Here is a 27,706-nt window from a genome sequence, read left to right as displayed (position 1 = left end):
TATTATTAAATTTTACAAAAATAACTTTTGTTAATGACATTTGACAAGGCGTCTTTTAGGGTTTGATAAGGTCTCTCTTTTTTAAAAAAGTAGGGTATTATAGTGTTAACAAGATGAGTGGAAAATAGAAGGGTAAAGAGTCCTTTTGCTTGACAAATTATTTTCTATTAAACTATTATAATAATGAGACAAAGGTATGAAAGATATTTCACATTTTTAAGGGAGATCAGAATAATAAAGGTCAAATGTTCTCTATCTATGTGTAATTTTTTTAAACTTTAAAAAAGGCCGGTGCAATTTATCCTTTTAGTTTATGGGGTTTTGAGCAAATATATTAATAATGTAAAAGTCGGGACTTCGGGTTGATTCACCTTTTTAATATCCGCTAGTTACCCGAAGTAAACATTTGTAAAAGTCGGGTCTAGTGTAGGTCAAAAAGGGTTGACCCACCCAAGTGAACGTCGTCAGTTTTTTTTTTTTTTTTTGGTTTAATAAACGTCGTCAGTATGTTTTTTTTGGTTTAATTTAACGTCGTCAGTTGTTGGTCGAACTCAACCCAAAAAGGCCAAAACCCTAGCCAACTCCTCACCCCCCAAAAGAAAACCCTAGCAAACTGTAATTGGACTATTTATAGCACCGACAGGCATACAAGTTTGAAGGAAAAACCCTACCAAAACCCACACTACATATCAAGTGGTGTCAAAGCCGGCTCCCTCTAGGTCTCCATTCCCTCACTCGCGTCTCTCTCTCTAAAGTCCTTGAAAATGCCGCTTGGGGAAAGGTCAGGCGATAAAAGCGATTCGCGCTATTGTGGAGTTGAGACAGAGTTCAACGATGACATGCCTCAGCTTCTGTTTGTCAATATCAATGGTGGCTTCGATTTCGTTGTCGCTCCTTTGGTTAGTTTCTCATCTTCGATGGATCTGTTCATTGGATTTGTTTGTGTACATATATTTTCACATTTCACAGTGGCTTCACATGTTTGGTTTGGTTTGTTGTACGGTCTGCGGTGACTAATTAGCCAATCACATATCAGTCTAATGGCTGTCATATTCTAAGCTCACCAAAAGCATTGCTGTGTTGATGGCTCCTTATAGTGAAACAAAGCTTATTGGTTTCACTAACAGGCTGTTAACCACATTTCATATTTAAATTTCTTACAAGTAATTTTTTTTTGGTTGGAACAATTATTTCTATTGTGTTTCGGTAACTATATGTACATTGTAGTGGAGAATTAGCTAATGTAATTTGGCAGTAGAGGTTTGAGTGAAAATTTGATTTTTTACTGTACATTATCAATGTTTTGCCCAGAAAACCTGCTATAAACAATCAGTGTGGTTAGTATTTCACAACATTATAGCCTTTAACTTGCCGACTTAGTGTATAGGAGGATTTGCTATAGGGGTCTTTTCAAACATCAATCATCTTAAATTTGATGCCCTTCTACATTTGGCACCAATTTTCACGTTGTGTCACTCTACTTGGAATAGTGTAATTACTGTCATGCTTGTATTGAAATGGAACCGATAAAATCATTCTAGTCTCATATGAATTAATTTGGATTAAACATATTCTAAAGCTTTGAGCCTCCATACTGTATTGTGAAAATTATTTGTCATAACAAAAAATAGAGTAAATTCCACTTACCTTCCATAAGGTTTGTCTATATTCTACATAAACCTCCTTTACGTTTCATAATTCCATTTACCTCCCCTTTTGCCATCCAACTTGGTAACGGTATTGTGTTATTTTTCCATTTTGCTCATGAATTGTATGAAGTTGGAGATGTCATTTCAAGCATTAGAATGGCAAAATTGGTCTTCCATGATACCGTTACCAAGTTGTCTCCATCAGAATGGCAAAATTTTCATAATCCCAGTTACGTCCCACGAGGTTTGTCTCCATCAGGTACTCTAATGGCAGGGGAAATTTGTTACATAAACCACAACCTCAATGAAGGTAAGTGGGATTATGAAACGTAGAGGGCATCTATGTGGAATATTGACAAACCTAAGGAGAAATAAGCTGAATTTACCCTAAAAATAAATATATTTTTGATGGGTTCGCTTCATCTTCTTGGATGCTTCATCTTCTTGGATGCTACGCCTGTTCGTAAACTTATCAACGCCTTCTAAATCTGACCCATTGAACAATCTGTTGCAAAAAGTGGAGTGCCAAATGAATGGTTTAGGTCAAACATATTCTGTAACAGTTGTCTTCATATTGTTGGATGCCAATTAGCTTTTCAATAAGTTGATTATAAATTTAATTCAAGACCCAAGGGGTTGAACTTGGGTTGTGTGTGAGGGTGCATTCCAATTTATAAATCCACTAACCAAATTTGAGGAATTTTTTGAGACTTTGTTTTATGCTTGCATTTTAACCAAACCATTCAAAGAGTAAAAAGTCTCCAATCAGTTTAGTTTTACAAAAATATTGTCATGAATTTAACCCAACTTTTATAATCTGTATCAAAATTTCATCTACTGCCTACATGATTGTTATATTTTTAGTTTCTAAGACATTAAGCAAACATATTAATAATGTAAAAGTCGGGACTTTAGGTTGATTCACCTTTCTAACCCGGAATCACTATATGTAAAAATCGGGTCTAGTGTATGTTAAATACGGTTGACCCACCCAAGTTAACGTCATTAGTTGGTGGTTGAACTCAACCCAAAACCCTAGCCAACTCCTCAAGCCCCCAAAAGAAAACCCTAGCCAACTGTAATTGGACTATTTATAGCACCGACAGGTCATGTAAGTTTGATGGAAAAACCCTACCAAACCCCACACTACATATGTAGAAGTGTCAAAGCCGACTCCCTCTAGGTCTTCATTCACTCCTTTGCGTCTCTCTCTAAAGTCTCTGAAAATGCCGCTTGGGGAAAGGTCAGGCGATAAAAGTGATTCGCACTTATAGAGTCGAGACAGAGTTCAATGATGACATGCCTCAGCTTCTGGTTGTCAATATCAATGGTGGCTTTGATTTCATTGTCACTCCTTTGGTTAGTTTCTCATGTCCGATGAATCTCTTCATTGGATTTGTTTGTGAATATATATTTTCACATTTCACGGTGGCTTCACATGTTTGGTTTGTTGGACGGTCTACGGTGACTAATTAGCCAATCACATATCAGTCCAATGGCTGTCATTTTCTATGTGAATGGTCAGTAAGCTCACCAACAGCATTGCTGTGTTGATGGCTCCTTCCAGTGAAACAAGGCTTATTGGTTTCACTAACAGGCTGTTAACTACATTTCATATGTAAATTTTTTACAAGTAATGCTTTTTTGGTTAAAACAATTATTTCTATTGTGTTTCCTTAATTATATTACATTGTAGTGGAGATTAGCTAATGTAATTTGTCATTACTAGGTTTGTGCAATGAAAATTTGAATCTTTATGGTGACATTAGCAGTGTTTATCAATTGCCTAGAAAACTTGCTATAAACAATCGGCATAGTTTGTATTTCACAGCATTTGAGCCTTTAATTTACTGACTCGTACGTACAGGAGGATTTGCTATAGGTGTCTTTTCATGTGTCAATCATCTTAAATTTGTTGCCTTTCTACAGTTGGCACCAATTTTCACAATTCGTCACTCTACTTGGATGCATCATTATCAGGCATTCTATCCTTGAGTAACCATGTAGTAGTTCTTAAACTGAACAACTCACATGCTGCAGTGCAATTGCTGTTATGCTAGCAACATTTGCCTTATTTCATATCCTCCAAGCTCAAATCCTCCTTTGTTTAAGTTGGCAATAAATTCTGTGTAGTGTTCTAGACTTTCAAGTTCTCATTGATACTTGAGTCCTGAGCAATGTATACAATTAATATTTGACTCTTAGTCATCACCTTGGGCGAGGAATCTACTTCGAACGTTTTGCTTTGAAGTAAGATGATTCTTTTAGTTGTTGCATTAGCTACTTTGACCACCCAAATAGTGCAGAACTACAACAGTTATTGATCCTACTGGTTATTATTCTGGGAGTGCTTTTTCCACAAGGAAAAAGAGAGATTATTAATAGAAGTTATCAAAGAGTGAAATATTTGGGTGGGGTTTGTGTTGTATTATTATAGAAGGTGTAATTTTATATTTTAGTCATTCCTTTTTGTAATTACTATCAGTTGTTACCCTAGTGGTTTTACCTTTATTTTCTATATTTCATCTTTGCTCAAACTTATGTCTTTGCATGTTTTATTTTGGCATGCATGTTTTACTTGAATTTTGGTGACCAATTAGCCAGTCACACATCAACCGAATGTTGTCCTTGTGTGTGAATGGTCAGTAAGCTCACCTATAGCAGCGTGTCAATGGTCATCTATGTTGAACTGAAACTCCAGTTTCACAAATAGGCTATTGACTACATTTGTTTGTTTTCTAACTGTACCCAATTTTTTGTTGAAAAAATGCATTTTTTTCTTTCTTTCTAGGGACTGCATTCTTCACATCTCTTAGTTGCTTAATGTTGAAGGATTTAAATATTAAGTTACACCCTCTCTAACAGCTTAAGCTTTTAGAGTACATGGTTGTTAACATTGTATCAGAGCAAGCACTCTCTGTAACAGCTTAAGTAGATGGTGGTTAACATAGTATCATAGATCATAGTAGGCAAGGTCCTCTGTTCAAACCTCACTGTCACCCTGATATTTAAATTCGTGACACGTGTTGGACCAAAAGAAGGCCACACGTGAGGGGGCATATTGAAGAATTAAGATATTAAAGTTACACCATCTCTAACAACTTAAGCTTTTAGCGGAGGTGGTGATTAACACTGAAATTGAGCAAAATAATTTTTTTATTGTGAAAGGTTTTTTTTTTTATGATTAAAATTTGAACTGTTCTTGATCTAATGATTTATATTTATGGAAACAAAATGGGTTATACTTGTTCTTGTTTCCTTCATTACATAAAATTGAGAGCCATATGTTGCATTTGACTGCAAAAAAAAAAAACAAAAAAAAAAAAAAACAAAAAAATGGTCATGGATTAGTGTCATTTTGAGCTTCCCAAGTAATTTTGGCTTTCTTTGGTGACTTGTTAGTCAATGACACAGCAGTCAATGGTTAGCACATATCTGATTGGTAGTAGGCTCATCTATATTGAATTGGTTGCATTTCACTGCTTATGGAACCAAATTTGTTCTATTTTGCAAGTGCACAAATTACACATGGGCCACATCTAAGTTGTTTGGCTTAGAAGTTGTTTCTTTAATTTTTCTCTCTTCAAAACCCGTCATAACAAAATTATGCAAATTCTTTTGGTTTTCTTGATGTTGATAAATTGATGAAAAATTGCACTTTGTGTGGGTTTGCATGGCTTCTTTCGGGAGTTAGTATTGGACGAACCATACGAGTAATTTTTGCTTGCATTTCACGGCCATAGTGCAATCTTTTTATTTACCCATACAATCGAATGGTGTTAGATTAATTTTAACTAACACCCTTTGTTGAAACTTGAAATACAATAATTAAAAAATAGAGCCAATGTTTTATAATAGTGGCTTCACCTTTCACTATGACAAGTACGTCATCTATCAAAATGTTAGTAGCTTAATTCCTGGCTTTCTGGTTATAGTGTTTTTGATTAAATATGATCATAATATTTAATTCTGTATCATATTGAGCTGATTGGTTGCTCATTGAACAGTTTATGTGTGATGTTTTTCTTATAAGTAATCTTTTTTCTTTTTTTTTTTTTTTAAATAATAAAAAAAATCTAGTATGCTTCCTGTGATTCAGCTCTTACTTTGATGGTTTCTACCTATGTTGATAGTTTCAGCATTCATTTTTTTTATTGTTAATAATATCTATCTTATTGTAACGAAGTTTGTAGTAGGGCAACTTATTTTTGATGTTTACTTGGTTGTAAGCAATTTAGATTTTGATTGAAAGAAGCAACACATAATTTTAATTGGTACTGAAGAACCATATAGTACTTACTTTTTACTTCACGACACAGATGAATCCTGATTATAGGCCTAGCTTGATGGATAATGACAGAAGCAGATCTGGTGTTCTTCCTTTTGCTGGATCAGACATAGTGTTGAGCCCGTCACAGTGGAGTACTCATGTTGTTGGTATCTACGTCCTTCCTAAACTCTTGGTTGTGTTGTGTTTGTGGTCTATTTGTTGTCAGCCTTAGTCTATTTTTTTTTTTGTTTTCTATTTATTTCTTCATTTGTACATTTGATGAGTTTGTTTGTGATTTAATGTTTGCCTTTTTTATTACCTTCTAGACTATATCAGGCAGATTTATGTTTTTATATTCAGTTGAATTTTCATTTTAAAAAACCACGATGCATAAATATGCATATCCATTCTTTAAACAACCATATGCAATGTGTTCTGCATTAATTAGAGTCGCCTCTTTTCTTCTTTTCTTGTATTCACATATTACCCTAGAAATTAGTACTTGTTAAGAACTTTTTGAGGCAAAGCTTCTCGATTTGTTCCATGATTTTGGATGCTCCTCTAAAGCTTGTAGTCTTTCATCATATTGGTGTGTACCAAAGAAAAAAGGGGACGTTTATGAGTCTGCTTTAAAGGAAAGGAGTACTCAGATTTATGGTTGAACCAAAACCCAAATGGTAGTTGTTTTTTAGGCTTACCTCTTCCATGGATTTCAGGGGATTCATTTTGTTAATGAATATTTATAAAAGAATATTTTATAGGATTGCTTCGTAATGGAACAAACATAGACTAAATTAAAACACATAATTTTGAAGAATTCTAGTATAAGCTCTATATATTTATATGCGCAAGGAACTTCATTGACATTTAAGGGAACTAAAAGAGTGCTGCATAAGAGAGAAATGTGTTTGTTCTTATATCATTGCCATCATCTTCAAGGTAAACATTGCAGGTATCAAGGTCACCTTCCATGATCAACATCACTAGCATAATTTTTTCTCTCCCATTCCTTAACCTAGTTCAATCCGTATCCATTTCTTCATTTATTTTGTGTCTTTTTTTATGGCATTTTGTTCCTGTACAATATGAAGAATGGAAATTCGGGGAAATCTTACATAACTATTTGGCATGCAAGCGACTGAAATTATCTCAGTAGATAATTTTATCCAAATACTTGGTGTTGGCTATAGAAATTCTCTGCCATTCCGCTATAGCAAAAACAATATCCTTTATTAACCTTAGGTCTTTAAGTTTTTTTATGACTGCTTCAATCCACGTTCTCTTTGGTCTATCTCATGTTGCTCTTATATTATATCCCCTCAAACTTGGATGAAGTGACTCTTGCTGATGCACTTTGTCCTTCTCACATAATTGGGCTATCTTAGACAACTTTCTTTGTCTCGTCCTTAATTGTACTGCCTCCAGCTCCTCATGATTGCTCTTAATTCATTGATACCTATCCATCGTCACATCCTCATTTCAGCTGTACTATCTTATTGAACATATCATTTCATACCACATATAATTTGCATTCGAAGCATAGTTAGCCATATGGCCTTAAAAAATTATCCTTGAACTGAGCATACTTTCTACGATAACATAAGTGATCTAGAACAGCTCGCTCATGATTATCTGAACATACAGGATCATCCCAAATCAGGGAGGCTGAAAAGGTGAGGAGAATAGAAGGAAATAAATAAATAAATAAGGAAAAGTCAAAAGGAGATTTGGTGTAGTTGCCAGTAATAGAAGATATTATTCTCCATTGCAAGATTTAAGGAGGATTCTATTACATTAAATCTCAAATTTCCCCTTTAATATTATTTCACGCATACTTTCTTTTTATTTTTGACTTGCCTATATAAAGGCAAGAGATGTAAGTCTACAGACATCATCATTATCAATATAATTTCAATTTCTCCCTTGTGAGTGTGTTCTTTGTGAGTTCAAGGGTTTGATCTTGTTCTTTATTGTTTCTGCTACGTTAGTTAGTATCAGAGCAAGGTTCCGAATCCAAGATTCGCCTTTGTTTTCGATGGCCGGTTCACGAGATGGAAGCAACGCCTCCAGCGACGGTGATCGTGATGGAGTAGCTTTTTTGAGGGCTGAGTTTATTGAGTTCCAGACCAACGTTAATCGAACCTTGCTTGATATGCATGAAACTATGCGTCAAGTATTGGCAAGATTGACAATGGTAAAACTTAACCGTGAGAACAACAGGCTGCCCAAGGACAGTGATCATGGACATCCTGCTGGTAATCGTAACCCAAACCCACCGAATAGGTAACCAGCCTATGAGGAAAATGTCGGTTTTGGTAACCACCGAGCAGTACAGGTGTTTGGAGATAATCGAGGTCGATGGGAAATTGATGATTCCAGCGATTTTTGTATGAAGATTGACCTACCCACCTTTCAAGGTCATCTTCGTATTGAAGAATTCTTGGATTGGATTAGTGAAGTTGAACGTTTCTTTGACTATATGAAAATCCAGGAGGAGAAGCAAGTCAAACTCATGGCCTATAAGTTGAACGCATCAGCAATTCAGCATGGTGGGATCAAGTGCAAACTACCCGTGTACGTGAGGGTAAGGATCTGGTACGTACATGGGTTAAGATGAAGAAGTTGATGAAAGCTTGATTTTTAGCCCCTGATTACGAACAGGTTCTTTATCAAAAATATCTGCACGCAGGGAAGTAGAACGATTGTTGAATATGCTGAAGAATTTTATCGGTTGTCATTCTGTAACAACCTGGTGGAACCCAAATTTAGCATGGTGGCCTGTTTCAAAGGCGGTTTACGATGGGATATTGAAGAGAAAGTGGGGCTGCAACCGTTATTCAAACTGTCTGAGGTGTCACAGCGGTAGAGAGAGCAGAATCGTTACTGGGGAAGTCAAAAGATTCGGTCTCGTGGTTCATATAATACCCAACGTCCTACACATGACCTGGGTAAACAGACCGCGATAGCCCCTGTTCCAATGACATGGCGAGGCATTGGAGATGGTCCAACAAAGGCCAAGCCCACAGCACCCATAGGCCCTGCTGGGAGGGGAGCTCCGGTTGTGAGAGAAAATCCCTATGCACACCCAAGTATAGGCAAGTGTTTTCGATATGGAGATCCTAGCCATAAATCCAACAATTGCCCCAAGCAACCGATAGTAAATCTGGTCGAGCATGAGGAAGGCGAGGGTGAGGAAGGTGAGTTCCTTACCTTTGAAGAAGAAGAGGTGACTGAAGGAGACAATGGCGAGTTGTTGTCCCACTCTTTAGTCGTGAGGAGGTTGATGTTCACGCCAAAGAAAGAGGAGCACCCGTAGCATCATAATGTGTTCCGTACACGTTGCACTGTCAACCATAAGGTATGTGATGTTATTATTGATAGCGGTAATAGTGAGAACATTGTTTCCTTAATAATGGTTCGAAAATTGGGGCTTAAAACAGAGAAACATCTCTATCCATACAAAATTGGATTGATCAAGAAAGGCTCAGAAACGCGAGTAATTGAAACCTGCACCGTTCCATTCTCAATTGGGAAAACATATGCAGAGGAGGTGCGTTGTGATGTAGTCGACATGGATGCATGCCATATGATATTAGGCAGACCATGGCAATTTGATGTCGATGTGTATATTCTATACAAGAATGGTTAGAAGATTGTTTTGGTTCCGATGAAAGAAGCCGAATTTCCCAAAGGAAATTCAGTTATGTTGATCAACAGTGAGGAATTTATGGGCGAAGTAACAACTGCCCCTGAAATCTTTGCTGTTATGTGCAATGGGGAAGTAGTTAAACAACCTCCTTTTATAGTACCAGCAATAGTGCAACCATTATTGCAGAAGTTTAGTGAGTTGGTGCCGGAAGACTTACCTGATAGTCTCCCTCCCATGAGGGACATTCAGCACCACATTGACTTGGTGCCCGGGGCGAGCCTGCCAAATCTACCACATTACCGAATGAGTCCCAACGAGAGTCAGATCTTACAAGAGCAAGTGGAAGAGTTACTACGGAAAGGGTTGATTTAGGAGAGCATGAGCCTATGTGCTGTTCCGGCCTTGCTAATACCGAAGAAAGATGGCAGTTAGAGAATGTGCGTTGATAGTCGCGCAATTAACAGAATCACTGTCAAGTACAGATTTCCCATTCCACAGTTGGATGATATGCTAGATATGTTGGCGGGATCGAAAGTCTTCACCAAAGTGGACCTCAAGAGTGGATACCATCAGATCAGAATCCGCCCTGGGGATGAGTGGAAAATGGCGTTCAAAACAAAAGAAGGATTGTATGAGTGGTTAGTCATGCCATTCGGATTATCCAACGCACCAAGTACTTTCATGCAGTTGATTAATCAGGTACTCGAACCATTTATTGGTCGATTTGTAGTTGTTTATTTCGACGATATTCTGGTTTATAGTCAAACAGAGGCAGAACACCTTTTGCACTTGAGAGAGGTATTAACAGCTTTGCAGAAGAATAAACTGTTCATTAATCTGAAGAAGTGTAGCTTTGTGACCTCAAGCCTAGTATTTCTCGGCTATGTGGTTTGTAGTGATGGCATTTAGGTAGATGAGTAGAAGGTGAGGGCCATTCGGGGGTGGCCTACGTCGAAGAATGTGGGAGAAGTACGCAGTTTCCATGGCTTAGCCACGTTCTACCGAAGGTTCATCAAGAACTTCAGTAGTATTATGGCTCCCATCACAGAATGCATGAATAATAGAAAATTCCAATGGGGAGGGGAAGCTGAGATAAGTTTTGCCTTAATCAAGGAAAAACTGTCAACAACCCCAATCTTAGTCCTTCCAGATTTTGAGAAGCTATTTCAGGTAGATTGTAATGCCTCAATAGTGGGAATCGGGGCAGTTCTATCACAAGAAGGAAGGCCAGTAGCGTTTTACAGTGAGAAGCTGAGTGAAGCACGCAAGAAGTGGATTACCTATGAGTTGGAATTCTATGTGGTGGTGCAAGCTTTGTATACATGGGAGCATTATCTTATCCAGCGAGAGTTTGTGCTGTTTACAGATCACCAAGCACTGAAATCCATTAACAATCAAAACAGTGTCAATCGGATGCACGCGCGATGGGCGGCTTATATCCAGCGATTCACCTTCTCGCTAAAACACAAGTCAGGCCAACAGAACAAAGTTGTAGATGCACTAAGTCGGAGAGCAGCTTTCTTAGTAACTATGAGGGCTGAAATCACAGGGTTCGAATGCCTGAATGAGTTATATGAGGCTGACGAAGATTTTGGCCAAGCCTGGGCAGCATGTAAAACGAGCCAATCCTTTAAAGGGTTGCACATGCAAGAAGGATTTCTCTTTAATGACAATCAGTTGTGTATTCCACGGAGCTCTTTGCGGGAGCAAGTGGTTCGTGAATTGCATGGAGGAGGATTAGGAGGACATTTGGGGTGTGATAAGACGCGAGAGCTGGTAGAAGAACGGTATTATTGGCCACAACTCAAGCATGACGTGGAGAACCATGTGCGGCGGTGCTCAATCTGCCAAACTAATAAAGGCCAATCTCAAAATACTGGTCTTTACACACCGCTGCCTGTTCCAGATGCTCTATGGGAGGATTTATCCATGGATTTTGTTCTAGGGTTGCCGAGGACACAGCGAGGAGCAGACTCTGTTTTTGTGGTGGTCGATCGATTCTCCAAGATGTCCTATTTTATTGCATGCAAGAAGAACGATGCAGTCCAAATGGCCAATCTGTTCTTTAAGGAGGTGGTTCGTTTACACCAAGTTTTTATCTCACTTTTGGCGGACTTATGGAAGAGATTCGATACCTCTCTTAATTTCAGTAGCACCAGTCACCCCCAGACTGATGGCCAAACAGAGGTGGTGAATAGGACCCTTGGAAATCTAATTCGCTGTATTTCAGGAGAGAAACCAAAACAGTGGGATCTTGCTCTTGCCCAGGCAGAATTTGCTTACAATTGCATGATTAACAGGTCCATTAGCAAATCCCCGTTTGCGGTTGTGTATTGTTGTCCTCTAAAAGTTGCTTTGGATTTGGTATCCTTACCGAATTTGCTGGGGAAGAGTGTCGCTGCAGAGAAAATGACTGAGCACATTAAGACCATTCAGGAGAGTGTCAAGAAACATCTAGAGGAAACTTACGCCAAATACAAGGCCGCAGCTGACAAGAGACGAAGGAAAAGAGTATTTGAAGAAGGGGACTTGGTGATGGTGTATCTAAGAAAAGAGAGGTTTTCAGTGGGAACGTACAACAAGCTGCAAGCCAAGAAATATGGTCCGTACCAGATTCTAAAGAAAATCAACGACAACGCCTATGTGATTGATTTACCTACTGACATGGCCATTTCTTCTACCTTCAATTTGGCTGACATACATGAATATTATCCGCTAGATTCGGGTAACTCGAGAATGAGTTCTTTTTACGCAGGGGAGACTGATGTAGAACAGCTCGCTCGCGATTATCTGAACATACAGGATCATCCCAAATCAGGGAGGCTGAAATGGTAAGGAGAATAGAAGGTAAGGAAAAGTCAAAAGAATCATCGCAAATCAGGGAGGCTGAAAAGGTAAGGAGAATAGAAGGAAATAAATAAATAAATAAGGAAAAGTCAAAAGGAGATTTGGTGTAGTTGCCAGCAATAGAAGATATTATTCTCCATTGCAAGATTTAAGGAGGATTCTACTCCATCAAATCTCAAATTTCCCCTTTAATATTATTTCACGCATACTTTCTTTTTATTTTTATTTTTTATTTTTGACTTGCCTATATAAAGGCAAGAGATGTAAGTCTACAAACATCATCATTATCAATATAATTTCAATTTCTCTCTTGTGAGTGTGTTCTTTGTGAGTTCAAGGGTTTAACCCTGTTCTTTATTGTTTCCGCTACGTTAATAAGACTGTAAAAGCATTTATCCAGTTATACTGTTTCTTTTTGCCATTATTTTGATGGGAAATGTTTGCCCCAGTGTCACCTATTTGATTTAGAAATTGATCCAAAAGAATAAAATGTTTTTGTTTTTCCCATTTTTGGTTATCTTCAATTTTCACTATATTAGTATACTATATTATATTTCATACTGGTTAGATTGATAGATGCAAGAGAAATGGTAATACCCTCTATTAGAAGTAGAGAAATGAGTTTGGATATAATGTTGATTCAAAAGAATTTTAATTACCTTCACTTTTAAGTATATAAAAAATTGTTCGAGGTCTTCATTTTTTACAAGTAATTGCTTGATGAAATGGTGAAAGCTTTTGCTGCAAGCATTAGAATGTTGTTTCAACCTCAAGAGGAGCCACTTTATACAAATAAATACAAAGTCTGAATTTCACTTCTTCATACAATATTGAGAAGATATCACTGACCTTTTGGGGTTCTATAATCCTCTCAGGTTTGATAATGTTGTGAAATAATAGTTGTTCAATATCACACTGTATCATACATAATTTTTTTATGTTACTTGTAATTACAGTCAAAACTCTAGTGTATGCCAATGGTTTGATTTTTGAATATACAATGCCTTCATTGTAAATGTTCCAATTTTGAATTGCAATTTTTTTATAACTAACTTTGTTAAATATGCGATAATTATCATTTTTGCATCATCCATTTCCTTGTGACTCCTTCGATTATTACATTTTTGTATCTTATCCAGGCAAAATTAGCTCATGGATTGACTTGGATTCAGAAGATGAGATAGTTCGGAATGATTCTGAGATTGCTTTGAAGCAAGAAATAGCCTGGGCTTCTCATCTCTCTTTGCAGGTGTGTATCTTTGTTAACCAATTTGCAGTGAAATTTTGGGTTGTAAAACTTGAAACTTTTCACCCTTATTTCTTGCAGTGCGTCTCTGTTCATCTTTTAGAAAAGGATTTAGGTTCTAATTTCTGGTTCTGAATTTGTTTTGTACTCCTTTTAGAGTATTTTTTAATGCCAAAAAAAAAAAAAAAAAAAAAAAAAAAAAAAAAAAAAAGGTGCTAAACAGCATTTACTAATAGGCTCATACTTTACCGATTCAATTCTTTTCTATTGATGATGCATATTATCAGTGCTTGATACAGTATGAAGGTTCATATATAAAATGATGCTTGATGATTATGAATGGTTTGCCTTTTATGCTTGCTTTCACATTCCTCTAAATCGTTTCACAAGAAGCCTGCAGTTTTCACATTTTACATTTCTCCTGAAGGCATGTCTACTTCCTGCCCCTAAAGGAGCATCCTGTGCTAATTATGCTAGATGCGTTAATCAGATTCTACAGAACCTAAATAGTATACAGGTACCAATCTTAAATCACACTCTATACTCCTTTGTGTGTAAATCTCTATAAATTTTGTATTCTTTTTTATTGTCTATGTTCTTATTATTTACTTCCATGTTGAAGTTGTGGCTTAGGATTCCATTGGAGAAGTCTGATGATGATGCTATGAGTGGGAACTCTGATAATTTGGTGAGTAGTACTCCTCTCAATGCAGGTAGACCTTCTAGTGTAAGGATATCTTGTTACATATTCTTGTTTATTCTAGATTCTGCAATATGTACACCCCCCCTCTCCTCTCCCTCTTCTCTTCTCTTCTCCTGTTATTAGTTTCTCATGTCCCCAGCAAGGAAGACACCTCACTTTTTAAACCCTGCCTCAAAATCTTAGGATAGTCTCAAGCTGTCATGGTCAATCCATATATTTGAATCCCTAATTATAAATATATATATTCCTTAAATGCCTTTCCTGATTGAGTATCTAACTCTTGTTCCCCTGCAACACCTTATCCAATAATCAGCTGGTGTAGATGATGTAGATTGGGGCTCAATTAATAATAAAAATTATTATTATTATTATTATTATTAATTTGGGTGTCGGTGGATTTTTCTTCTTCTTCTTGTTATGTTATTTTTTGATTTGATTATTTCAATTGTAACCTTATGATTTGAGTGGTGTAGTGATTCCATGTCAATTTCAGTGACTTCATATGTAGCCACTACTTTTGTGCATATTGACGTAGTGCTCTTAACTGAGTTCAATATTCTATTTGTTCAAAAAATGACATAGTACTCCTTACTAATTTATGAGACACTTGACTAAACCCATCTGAATTGTTTCACTATGATATATAATGAGTAAAGTGATTACATCCATCCTAACTGAGTTCAAATTATAGGTGCTAATTAAGTTATGTGCATAATGACAACCATCCTAACTGAGTTCGATAATCTGCTTTTTCTTCAATATTGGCATTGTACTTCTAGCTATGTTATGTGATCATTTAAGTAAAATCAATTTTAATTGTTTTCCATTGAAATATAATGGGCAATAAATAGAAAACATGGTTGCAATATACTTTGAGGTCTTCATGAAGCCTTCTGTTTTTGCCCAACAGAGTGATGGACAAGTTGATTCTTGGGAATTGTGGAATTCCTTTCGTCTTCTTTGTGAGCATCACAGTCAGTTGTCAATTGCCCTCGATGTGTTGTGAGTTTACTTCAATGGTTGTATTTTCTGTAATATATTAATTTATGAGTGTATAAATGCTGATAAATTTCACTGTCATTGCTCCAGAACTTCCAATAATTATACTTGAACTGGGACTGTTTGTTTGCTAGGTCTTCACTACCTTCGGCAAATTCACTTGGACGTTGGTTTGGAGAGCCTATTAAAGCAGCCATACTTCATACCAATGTAGGTATATTGGCACTCTCATTGGTGTACCTCTTTTAAGGCTAAACATTCTTTTTTGCGACTTCTATGATTAAGATTCTCATGATTATTGCTGTTCATTTGTCAGGCTTTTCTAACAAATGCACGGGGGTACCCTTGTCTATCAAAGCGCCACCAAAAGCTAATGGTTGGGTTTTTTAACCATTCAATACAGGTAACTACATTATTTATGTAACAACCCTCATCCTACCAAGACACAATATTATCCGCTTTTGGATCCTCCGGACCAGAGACTTCCCAGGGGGTCACCCATCCTGGTACTACTCCAGGTTAAGCACGTTTAATTCCGGAGTTCTAATGGGTTCACGGCCATCACGGCTTTAAAGCGCATTATGTCATAGAAGGGTGTTGAACTTTACATATAGCACTTCACCTTTCCCAGGCGATGTGGGATCATGACACCTTGTAGTCTGCCAGTGTGATAGCTCGTCCAATGCCTTGCACCTGCCCACATCACACCCGCCCACAGAGATTGTCACAATCACCCCCATGGGGGGCCAACGTCCTCGTTGGCCACACTTCCGGCTAGGCTCTGGCTCTTATTTTTCCCTTTCTGGATTTCAAATTTCACTATCATAAAATGACACCTGCTGTGTGTATATATATATATATATATATACAGTGTTTAAATTTTTGATGCCGTGGTTCTAAAATACCCAATGCATTATTTAAGTTGGTTATCTTGACATCCCTTTAGCCTAGATCAATCTAAATTAAATGAAGTCTATTGCTTTGCTTAAAAATCAAATATGAAACTTCATACACAATCAAGTGCAATGCCATTGACTTGGACCTTAAATGCAATGCAGTTTTGGCACTTCTGGAAAAAAGCTTATGTTGAATGGTTCTTTAATAGTTTGTTTATTCGCTTCCAAATATCTAACATTAGTGACATTCAAAATTTCGCCTTCAATTGCATATGGTAGTGAAGATTTAAAATTGCTTTCATTTCTTTCTGAAACAGTTCATGTTATCTGCACTACTTTTAAATCATACTAGTTGATTGGTTTAAGAGTATTGCAGATTTAGAGAAACTGGAATATTGTATGATTTTCCATATAAATAACTTGTAATTGTATTACTTATTTCTTTTTTGCGATTCCCTTTCAGATAGTTATTTCCGGGAAACCAGTTCACAGTTTTCCTGCGGGAAGTTCAGAGTTATCTGCTAATCATACTGATAATCACATTGATGGTAAGTTGTGTATGGATTGACCAACTGTGAGAGATTCTTTTGGGTTTGTTGGGTCCCTAGGACCTCTCTCTTGGCTTCGGCCCTTGTATAGCTCTCGGGATGCGTTCCCCTTTTGAACTTTCTCTGATATATCTGTACTCATAAAAAATAAAAAAAAAATTGTAAGAGATTCTGAAAATTGGTGGTCTACATAGTACGGGCAATAATAATATCTTGCATGAAGTACTCATCTTTTTGAAAAGAAGAAGCCACAACTTACCATGAAGTACTCATCTTTTTGAAAAGAAGAAGCCACAACTTACTCTTTCTTCTGCTTCCTTCTGATATTTTATAGTTCACTATTAAGGTTGCATATGCAGTCCTTTTGCAATATTTTTAAATGCATAAACTGAATAAGAAATTTGTGGTAAATGTGGATAATTTTCCTTGATATGACTATGGACAATATGAAGAAACGCTGTCAGATGTAGTCAACAAGTGCTGTATATGGAAGAGAAATGAGGAGATAGTGAGTCATCTCTTGTTGCGTTGCCCAGTAGCGAGAAATGTTTGGTCTGTGTTTTTGGCTACTTTTGGAATCCAGTGGGTGCTTTCAGCTTCTGCAACGGAAGCTCTTGAGTCCTGGAGGGAATGTACAGTTGGAAGACTAGCTTTAGATGTTTGGAGGGCCGGTCCATTATGTGTTTGGGGGTTTGTGGAGGGAGAAATAGATCCTTTGATGGGTGGAAGCACCGATTTGGGTGCTGAAGCGCTCTAATAGAGTTCCTTATTTTTGGGTGAAAGGGCGTTTATGTACATCCGTTACTTTTATTTTTACTTTTTGGGCCGTGTGAGGATATTCTGCTTTCCTTTATTCAGTTGTTCCTTGGTGTGCCCTTTGAGTGCCTTTAATGAAATTTTACTTTTCAAAAACAAAAACTCCTTAATATTTTTGTTGCTATTTTTTTCTTATTTGTACCTTTACTGTTTCGTTTTTCACAATTTGAAGTATTCTCATATCAGGTACTCAGAGACATCCCATAAGGTCATATTTGGACTATGTTGGTTATTTATATCAGAGGATGGAACCACTTCCTGAGCAAGAACGTTTTGAAGTAGCCGCTCTCTCTCTCTCTCTCTCTCTCTCTCTCTCAATGACACATTATCTTTATTTGACCTTTTCCTTTCTCCAATGCCAGCTTGGTTACAGAGATTTCTTACAATCGCCTTTGCAAGTAAGTTGTATGTCAATCTAGATTTTCAGTAGCAACTTTCTCTTTTAAGAATATATTATTCTCCTACTCATGTAAATCATGCCACATCCCTTATTCCTTTGGCAATTACATGCTGGGTTTTCCTACTTTCTAAATGCAGCCACTCATGGATAATCTAGAGGCCCAAACATACGAAACATTTGAGAAGGATACAGTCAAATATAGCCAGGTATATTCATGCAGTACCATGAAATAAATGATGATTAACTTTCTGTGATGAGAAAAGTTGGCATTGTCCCCTAGTATGTTGGCTTCCATTATGGGTTTTGATTATGACAGAGAAACTCAACGATATCTTAATTTAGATAATTGTTAGGTGGATGTTTTGTCTTCTGTTAAAGGATCGTGCTTCAGGCACAAATGCATATGATATGCAATAACTTCAATTAAATATAATGGAACAAAGTTCAGAACCATTTTGTTAAGTATTGAATGCAACATGAAAAAGTTGTAAACCATTTTTGTAAATATTGACTACCTAATTATTTGATTAGTCATATTAACTTATTAAGAAACAGTTCACAGAATTATGCTATCACCAATATTGCACTTGTTGCTATTTTTTATTTATTTTTTAGTAGCTCAGCAGTCCTTTTGTAGAGCCTAAATGCTAATTTTCTAGAGTACAATTTTGGTTTTTGGCTAGTGGTAATTTTTTTTTTTTTTTTAATTTCTGAATATTAATCTTTTACTCGTATTTTGGTAGTACCAAAGGGCAATCTGTAAAGCTCTGCTTGATAGAATCCCGGATGAAAAAGCATCTTTGGTTACCACTGTAAGCTGCGGTCTTGTCACCAAAATCCTATACTGATTTCCTTTTAGTTGGTCATCTCTGCATGAGTTTGCTGATGTAATCTATTAAATCATGTCAATATGTTGCAGGTGCTAATGGTTGTGGGAGCTGGACGTGGACCTCTTGTTAGAGCGTCATTACAGGTTCATCTTTGATCCCATGTTGCACAGACATACAAGTCATGGACTTGACATGATATGGACATGCTCTAATATTAAATTCTCAAAAAAGAGATAAAAGGAAGCGTACATGGCTATCACATGGTTACCCTTGTTAATTGTGTTTCTGGATTTAAAATTTTGATTTTATATATTTGGACTGTCTGCAGTGCAGGTCCAGAGGTGTCAAAACTGTAGGCATGTCCATATTCAAATTCTACTTTTAACTTTGTAGCTTTTGCATAGTTGGTTGTGGCTTATGTTTCTTGAAGTAGATTGCTTGCTACTTTTTGCTAGTTTGAAATTTTTTTCCCCTCTGATTTTCCTTTGTACTGTTTAACAATTAGGCAGCTGAAGAAACCGGACGCAAGTTGAGAGTTTATGCAGTGGAGAAAAATCCGAATGCAGTTGTTACACTTCATGTAAGTTGTAAAATCGTGTCTAGCATATATTGTTATTGTCCGTTGTGAGAATTTCTTGGATGTTGTGGTTGTTTTCAGTATGCTGCTAATTTTAAACCACTGCATATTGCATATTACTGTAACTTTTTGTAATCAACTTCACTTGAACTTGTTATCAATATTGTTGTCTTGAATTTGATTCAGTGATTAATGTGTTGGTAAGGATTTAAGGTTTTATGCTGTTAATTTCTTGTTATTTTGTTGGGCCATCAAATGCAGTTGATGATCACAGATTTAAGTGATGTGGCTTAAGTGAAGTCGTACTTCTAAAATGATAAGACAGTTCTGTGCTTCTAAAATGATAAGACAGTTCCATTCCAAATGAACAAAAAATAACTTTGTTATCACCAGCAATTAACTCTAATAGGTTGTTAAACAAAAAACATTGCCACTTCATGAGATAGGAGTAGCACAAAAGTGGATAGTAATTTGGGGTTGTGGAAGCTAGTGAAAATTAGAAAGAGGATCTGCATAAATTTTGAATCTAGTTATTCAGGCGCCATACATGTCAAGTGCCAAGGTAGCCTGGAGCATAGGCACAAGATGTGAGCCTAAGCAATATAAACCACTTGTCGTATAGAATAAGCAAATAATAAAGTTACCAACTTGCAACAATGGAATGATGTGATCAGCTAAATTTCAAATAGATATTATTTTAATAAAGAGTTGTAAACCTTTTAGGAGTCAAGAGCATGACGTGTAAAAAAATGAAAATAATTAGTCTTTCCCACCCAACAGCTTGCGTAAGCAGGACAAGCATTAGTAATTTATTCTTTATCATCTAAATATTCATTATGCAGTGATGGTAAACAAACCAAGCATCCAAACACCAAAAATTAAGCACTTGCAAACATGAAACTCGGCAATTAACATCCAGTCATAATATATCACTGCTTCCACTTCTTACTGCCCTAGACAGTCAGTAGTAGACTCAGTACTAAAATGCATGGCCAAAAACCAATTCTAGCAGAACAAACTTAGACTGCATGAACAGAAAAAAACTCAAATTACTTGAACAATAGTGATCAAATTCAGAATTCAAGCATGGACATGCAAAAGGATGGGTGGGATTTTACAAGCCAAGCGAGTTACATCATAAATGATACCCTGGTGTGGTATGTGGGTGTTTAGGATCAATGCCTTTTTATATTTTAATTGTCTCGAGTTTCCAAATGCTCTTTCACGGCTTTTTTTAAATATTATTTCCACTTATTAGCGTGTTTGAAGCTAGTTAGTCTCTTGACATTTTTTTGTTTATTTATTTTTTAAAATGGTACTATCCCATGTTTTAGAAATAACAATAAGTTTGTTGAAGCAGAGCTTGGTTAAACTAGAGGGCTGGGAAAATATTGTTACCATAGTTTCTAGTGACATGCGTTGTTGGGATGCTCCTGAGAAAGCTGACATTTTGGTAGGTGGATATTCTTATGGTAAATCTGTAGCACTTATTTCCTTCTTTCATTTGCAATCGCTTATGTTCTTTTCTTTCTTCCCTATTTTAATGTAGGTCAGTGAATTGCTGGGTTCCTTTGGGGACAATGAGCTGTCACCTGAGTGCCTTGATGGAGCTCAAAGATTTTTGAAGCAAGATGGCATTTCAATTCCATCATCGTATGTATCATATCGCTAAAATGATGAGTGCTATGGTTTATTGGTTTATATTACCTGAGAAAAGTTTCAACACATTTATGTTCCGATGATCCTACATATCTTTTATGGTTTGTGCGTTCTCTCTAGAAGATTTGTTAATTCATCCTAGGATCATATGCTACCACTGAAACTTTCAGAATTTAAAATTTTAGTAACTTATATAATAATAAAAAAAAAATTAATAATAATAATGGACTTATACAGCTCCTAACTTGTTAATTGTTAAGTTGAGCTGTTAGAAAATGGAATTGTAGTTGAAACTTTAAAACAGGGGCCCCTCGTGAGACTTCTTTTGGGTCTTGGCATTTTGTGGCCTCCAGGTACAAGCCTGTTTATGGTGCTCTCTTCATTTCCATTATGATACTGTAGAGAGCAATGGTGTTTCTTAAGAGGGGTTCTACGGTGGTATTCAAATGATGAAAATTGAAAACAATTGAAGACATGTTTGTTGTGGCTGATGATTTTGTCCCCTAAAGATAAGCCCAAAGCAAAGGAGTGGAGTCTGAAAGGGAAAAGGAGTGGAGTATGAAAGGTAAAAGAAGCTTTTTAGACAACCATCAGAAACAATTACAGCTTTCATCCCACGTCTTTGTAAAAGTAACAATTACAACATAAATTTGGGCTAATGGAAGGCTTTGCACCCCATTGTGTCTGGGACGTAACTATAATTGCCACACAACCAGAGTGCCCCAACACACCCACCACCTTAAATTTGCCAAATCATGTCTACAATCAATGTGAACACTATGGCAACATCTACGACTGCATTTATAACCACCATTACCACAGACGTTACCTCTACCACATTGCCAGTCGCTCAGCGCCAGCACCTCCACCACATAATCATGACCATCCCATCGAACCATTGGCCATCACCACACTTGATCCAAATCATCAGCAGAACCATTATGAAGACCATCACTCCCTCTCTAATCCATCTTATTTACTACCTTTTGAGGGGCTAAGTGAAATGATGTCTTGGTAACTGTATATATTTTGATTTAGTTTTTAACTGGTTTTTTGTGATTATATTCAAATATGATTTTATTTTGAGTCCATGACAGTTACTTATTTTAGAAGTTTATAACTGAAATAGGATACCAAAAAACACACAGTTAGACAGAAAGGTGCTAAAACAAGAAGTTGATAATTTGGAACAATCCATCCTTCCTGACCAGTCATAGAAAAGGAAAGTGAATTATTATTACTTATGTTTACCTCCCATAAAGAGGAAAATAAAATAAAATTTGGTGACTCACTCAGAAGTTAGACTTATACCTATGTCGGGTCTAGACCAGTTTCATAGGCGAGTGCTCTCATTTCTAGTCTCCTTAATAATTGATGATAGCATTTGGAAAATCAATCTGAATATTAATACCAAATGGCCATTAAATATTATCTGAGATGTTTCTTTGGTTGCTATCCTACTTCAGGTATACAAGTTTTATCCAACCTGTGACAGCAGCAAAACTATATAATGATGTAATTTCTCATCTACATCCATATTTGAGTCACTATTTCCTTTTTAAGCATGCCATATGAACTAATTTGGTTTTTTTACAGGTTAAGTCACACAAAGATCTTGTGCACTTTGAAACTGCTTATGTTGTCAAACTGCACTCTGTAGCAAGGCTTGCTCCCTGCCATCCTGTGAGTTTTGCTTCAAATTGCACAGTAAATTTTATTAGCAATTTTAGTTCTGTGGTTTATGGGGCCATTGCTTAGTGGAGTGTTTTAAATTTTGGAGGCCAAGTGTTAAAACGTGGGTCTGAGTCTGAGGACATCCGCTTTGTGCAGATAATGCCAAAGTTTGGTCGCAGTGCTCTCCTCTCCGTTAATGGGAAAAACATTAGTCTTTCTTAATTCAAGGTCTGTGGCTTGTCAACTACTCCCTCCATCCCATAGTAATAGTCCTTTTTGGTATTTGAACTTTTTAAGAAATGCATTGTCCCCTCTTGAAATTACCAAGTTATCCTTTCAAGTTTAAATATGTGTATTATTAAGTTGGGAATTTTTTGAAAACTTGAAGGGTATTTATGGAAAGATGCATTTATCTTACTTTGACTTTTCCAATGGGACACAAGTATTTTGGGACACCCAAAAAAGAATGGGGCTATTAATATGAAACGGAGGGAGTAATAATTAAGTGATTTAAATAACCTATATCTTATTTTTAACTTGCCTAGGTCTTTACATTTACTCATCCAGAGTGCTCAACTAAGAAAAACAATCAGCGCTATAAGAAGCTTCAGTTTGAGATACCCAGTGATACAGGATCAGCTATGGTTCACGGTATGCGATGACAAAACTTTGTTGTTTTTACTGCTCTATATGTAGCAAGAAGTTTTGTTAAAATGAAAAATTATATCATTCACAACACTTTGAAACATGGATTTGATATTTTTTTTTCTTCTTAAATGCTTTAAAACTGGGCGAAATTTCAGATAACTTGATGATCAACGATAATAGTTGACATTGATTGTCTTAGAGGTGGAGCATGAATTGAGAGAAGTAGAAAGCAATTTAAGTTGTGCATGCTCAATGTTTACCACAATTCGGTACTGCATAGTAAAATTGTGTTACAGACATGAATCTCTAAATTTGGCTATCTGACAAATTTCTTCTTGTTTTCTACCTTTAATTTTGGGCAAGGCAATGTACAAGATTATCAACATTTTGGACAAAAAAGTTCAATGAGTAATACCATAGCAATCATAGCACAATGTAGAAGTGCTTACATATCTATAAGAGAAGGGTAAATTTAGGGGTTCAGTTCTTCTTCTTATTTTTGTAACCAGGTTCAGTTCTTATTCATCTTTTGGCTTGTACAATCAAGAAAGGTCAATGACCCGAAGTCATCAACAGTTTAGCATACGGATGAAGTCGTGTTATGCAGTTGCATTCACATCAAAGATGCTCTTTGAAGTTAGAAATCTCATGGATTTTTTAAGGAGAGATTATTTGATGTGTTATATTCATTATGAAATCCTGTCTTGATTATAAAATTTTCCTATCGCATTCTAACGTCTAACTAAGCAATCAATGCAAGCTATGTAAGTCTCTGCCGTAGTACCATGTTTCAGAGAGCATTGTGCTGTTCCACATACAAAAAATAATCCATTAAGGTAGCATTGTGCCTCTTCAATTGGCTCTGGGGAAAAGAGTGGAGTGGGGAAGACAATTATAAGCTAAGAAGTTAATGTTTCGCCAGGGAACTGGTAGCAAGTAAATAAGTTTTTAACTGAAAAACATAAAAGAAAAAATGGGAAATTATTTTCATGTCCATAGACGTGTTGAGAAAATGAAGCAAGTGGGAGCAAATGGTACCTAAGCGACATCTCCAATGGCCAAAGTTTCTACATAGTCCTGAATTATCAATCTTGTGGTAGAAATTAACATAAGAGGGTTTGATGAGTTTCAGGGTCACTTCTGCCATTCAAAGCTCCAATATTGGAGAAGAAATTGAATGGGAACTTTGTGATATAACCTTGGGATGTTATGTATGCGAACCCTTGCAAATATGACTTTTACTGTGATCAAGACATATTGCTTCTTGCATTAGTTTTCTCAAGCGTAGCAGCTCTAGATATTTAAAATTCTCTTGCAAATTCGTGATAAAATTTTAACTCCATTTACTTGCTCCTAATTGATAGGATTTGCGGGCTATTTTGATGCAACACTTTACAAAGATGTACATCTCGGTATTGAGCCGTCAACAGCAACACCAAACATGTTCAGCTGGTATGACTTTTGTTCTTTATATTCTAATTTCTAAAATGCTTCTAAAGTAAAGGTCCATCAACTTTATGTGTGGCTTGAATATAATAAACTCAGCTCATAACTCAATTCAATTAGCAATTTCTTTGGTTGGAATATATTCGGCAGTGGACTGCATTACGTTTTAATTGCCTGAATATTTGATATGGTATCGCTAAGTTATTTGGTCAATCTAAATAATGTCTTGGTAATGTGAAATGGAGGGAAGTTGAGGTTTGTTACTCTATAATCATTTTTTCGAGTATAGCTGAATTTTGTTTGTTGCCTCTTTTTTTTCCCCTCTCGAAAACAGGTTTCCAATATTTTTCCCTTTGAGGACACCAGTATGCATACGACCAGGTTCACCTTTAGAAGTACACATTTGGCGGTGTTGTGGTTCCACCAAGGTAAATTCTTTTACTGAATATTTATGTATAATCTATTGCTTTCATTGATTATATACAAGGGCGGATCTAGGTGTATGTTTTGGTGGGCTCAAACCCATCCCAAAAAAAAAAAAAAAATCTACTATATGCAATTTTACTTCAGCCCAAAAAAAAAATTTATTACTAGTATTAGCCCACCCAAAAAAATATTAGCCCACCCATTAACAATTCTTGGATCCGCCCTTGATTATATAGGAGCCAGAAGAAAACAAGAAAAAGGAAAAGAATGAGAGAAAAAAAAAAAATAAGGAAAAAGAAAAGAAAGTTATGGGCTAGTAAATGGTTTATAATTACAGGCATAGAGGGAAAATCTGTGTGACAAATATCATATGTAATTTCCACAATTAATGCAACTATGATTTCTTGAATGATATCTGATGCCAGTGCTGGGTTTGTTTTTGCTGAGTGTGACAGGTTTGGTATGAATGGTGTGCGACTTCTCCCACCCAATCTGCTATTCACAACACCAACGGCCGTTCATATTGGGTTGGCCTATAGGACCATGAATCTTCTGTTTTAGGTTGGGAAGTCGAAGTGAAGGCCAAGAGAGCAGCCCTTTGTTGTAAAATTTTTGGAAGTGAGCATTCTCCTCTGAAGAGATCGTGGCGAATGAAGGGGCCACACAGCCTTGCTAAGACCGGGATGAGATTGCACTCAACCTCGTTATGTATTGTATAATAAGATATCAAAATATAGTTATTGTTCATTGTATCAAGCAATAGTTTCTTGAGTGAAAATTGGGATTTCATCATATTACAAGAATTTTGTTAGAGGGATCAAATAGTTTCATAGTGGTTGTCTACAGATTTTTTAATTGGCTAAGATCCAAAAGTGTTTGCACTTTGGTATGATGAGCTTTTAGATTATACTGCCTGACGATTAAAGAGCTGATCTTACTTCTATGCGTGAGAGGCTGGGGTGCACGCGAATCCATTTGAACTGTTCTGGACTAATCCGAACCATGCAGTTGTTTGGTTCCAGTTTAAAAAATGGTGGAACTGTTAACCATGCCTTGATGCCAATTGGGTTTTGTGACTTTTGTCAATTGGGTTCGTGAATTTAGAACAATTTTGTCATTAGCAGTATTTGGTGGGGGCACCACGACCACAAGACCCGTCACTTTTTGATTGTCTTGACTTGGTGGAATTTCCCTGCTTCTGCCCGGGCCTAGAAAGGCCAGCCCAAAACTAGACTTGGATTACAAGTTCATTATAAATTAAGAATATGGTAATTAATTACTGGTACTACATAAAAATACTATTAACAATCTAATGAATTATTTTTATAAACGAGAATATAACTGTCGGTGTGAAAGGTGATTTTGAAGGACGTTTATTTCATTATTTGAACAAATATGTGAAGAATAGGCGAGCTTCCAATCGCCCTATTTAAGGTGATACTTAAAAGAATACACTGACACACCCTTTGTTTTTTTCCAGATACAAAGTCCAGGTTAAGTTGGACTAAATTTATAAAACCCGATTAATGGAATAAATCAGATGGCCCGTGAAAATAGTAATCCTTTCTTTGTACGGATTCTAATAAATACTGTAGGGCTCCAAATAAATTGCTTATATTCTCTACAATACCCCTCCCTCTACCCGTAATGAATTAGCTGACTTTCTTGATGCTGTACCCCTAGTAATCCGTATGCAAGTCTAAGACGGAGTCGTCTGAGGGGTATTTAAAACCACTCCGTCTCTCCTTAACTTTTGTATTACCTATTTGGGTTAGGGTTTCGTATTTTTAAGATCTGGTCGTCAATTTGACTAAAGCACGAAGGGGTTAACCAAGGGTTCGAGTTTTGTCATTCTGTGAATCGCAGCCATGTATAATGGGGTCGGGTTAGTGACCCCTAGGGGTTCGGGTAGCAACGGGTCCACACAGAGCAACAAGTTCTTGGTGAAGAAGAAGATGTTGCCGCTTCAAAGTGGGAAGGATTTGGGTTTCACCAAAAAAACCCGAAAACAAGGACATCCTAGACCACGACCGCAAACGCCAGATTGAGCTCAATCTCGTGATACTTGAGGACACTCTCATCAATCACGGATACTCTCGGGATGAAATTGATGATAAGCTCAACGAAGTTCGGATTAATTTTGAAGCCACCGTCGGAGATCCTTGGTCGAGCCACCGCCATCATGGTCGCGGACGAGAAGAAGTTTTAGGGGTAAAAAAACCCGCGTAAAAGGGCCGAGTTAAAAGAATGTTTGATTTTGATTTACGCACATTGTACTATGATTTTAGATAGGGTGGGCAAAAAAATTCGCAAATCTGTGATTGGATTGACAGTCCTATGGATCGGTGGCGGATTACTCTTAACACACTGTTCTTTTTGTATTTTTTTTAGTAAGTATTATACCATTAGTTTTATAATATTTA

General features: G+C 36.7%; 1 protein-coding gene across 2 annotated transcripts; it reads left to right on the top strand.

Moving 5' to 3' along the window:
• The first annotated feature begins 362 nt into the window (after positions 1-362).
• Positions 363-27,706, top strand: LOC132308809 (protein arginine N-methyltransferase 1.5). Of its 2 annotated transcripts, XM_059807042.1 has the most exons (23): positions 534-899; positions 5,969-6,086; positions 13,555-13,664; positions 14,089-14,178; positions 14,284-14,349; positions 15,275-15,366; positions 15,498-15,573; positions 15,680-15,766; positions 16,723-16,807; positions 17,810-17,901; positions 17,986-18,021; positions 18,161-18,229; positions 18,767-18,835; positions 18,943-18,996; positions 19,359-19,433; positions 20,791-20,883; positions 20,980-21,083; positions 22,556-22,604; positions 22,686-22,772; positions 23,309-23,414; positions 24,776-24,863; positions 25,192-25,285; positions 25,739-27,706. In XM_059807042.1, exons 1-23 carry the CDS (start codon positions 765-767, stop codon positions 25,820-25,822), a joined length of 1,959 nt encoding a protein of 652 aa, XP_059663025.1. In that variant the 5' UTR covers positions 534-764; the 3' UTR covers positions 25,823-27,706. The 2 variants fall into 2 exon arrangements, with proteins under 2 accessions (XP_059663026.1, XP_059663025.1); XM_059807043.1 differs by lacking the exons at positions 24,776-24,863; positions 25,192-25,285; positions 25,739-27,706 and adding an exon at positions 22,920-22,991 and having other exon boundaries at positions 363-899.

This window comes from Cornus florida, unplaced genomic scaffold, assembly GCF_030987335.1.
Source record: "Cornus florida cultivar Cherokee Brave unplaced genomic scaffold, ASM3098733v1 CherokeeBrave_3.0.0_Hap2_Chr05, whole genome shotgun sequence".
Taxonomy (NCBI): Eukaryota; Viridiplantae; Streptophyta; class Magnoliopsida; order Cornales; family Cornaceae; genus Cornus; species Cornus florida.
This window is presented reverse-complemented; position numbering and strand designations above follow the sequence as displayed.

What these genes read in the sequence shown, in the direction of transcription:
- LOC132308809 (XM_059807042.1), top strand. Translation starts at nt 765, where the DNA reads ATGCCGCTTGGGGAAAGGTCAGGCGATAAAAGCGATTCGCGCTATTGT. An exon ending in ATTTCGTTGTCGCTCCTTTG is followed by an intron (nt 900 to 5,968) that starts GTTAGTTTCTCA and finishes TTCACGACACAG; the next exon opens with ATGAATCCTGATTATAGGCC. An exon ending in ATGCAGTTGTTACACTTCAT is followed by an intron (nt 19,434 to 20,790) that starts GTAAGTTGTAAA and finishes TTGTTGAAGCAG; the next exon opens with AGCTTGGTTAAACTAGAGGG.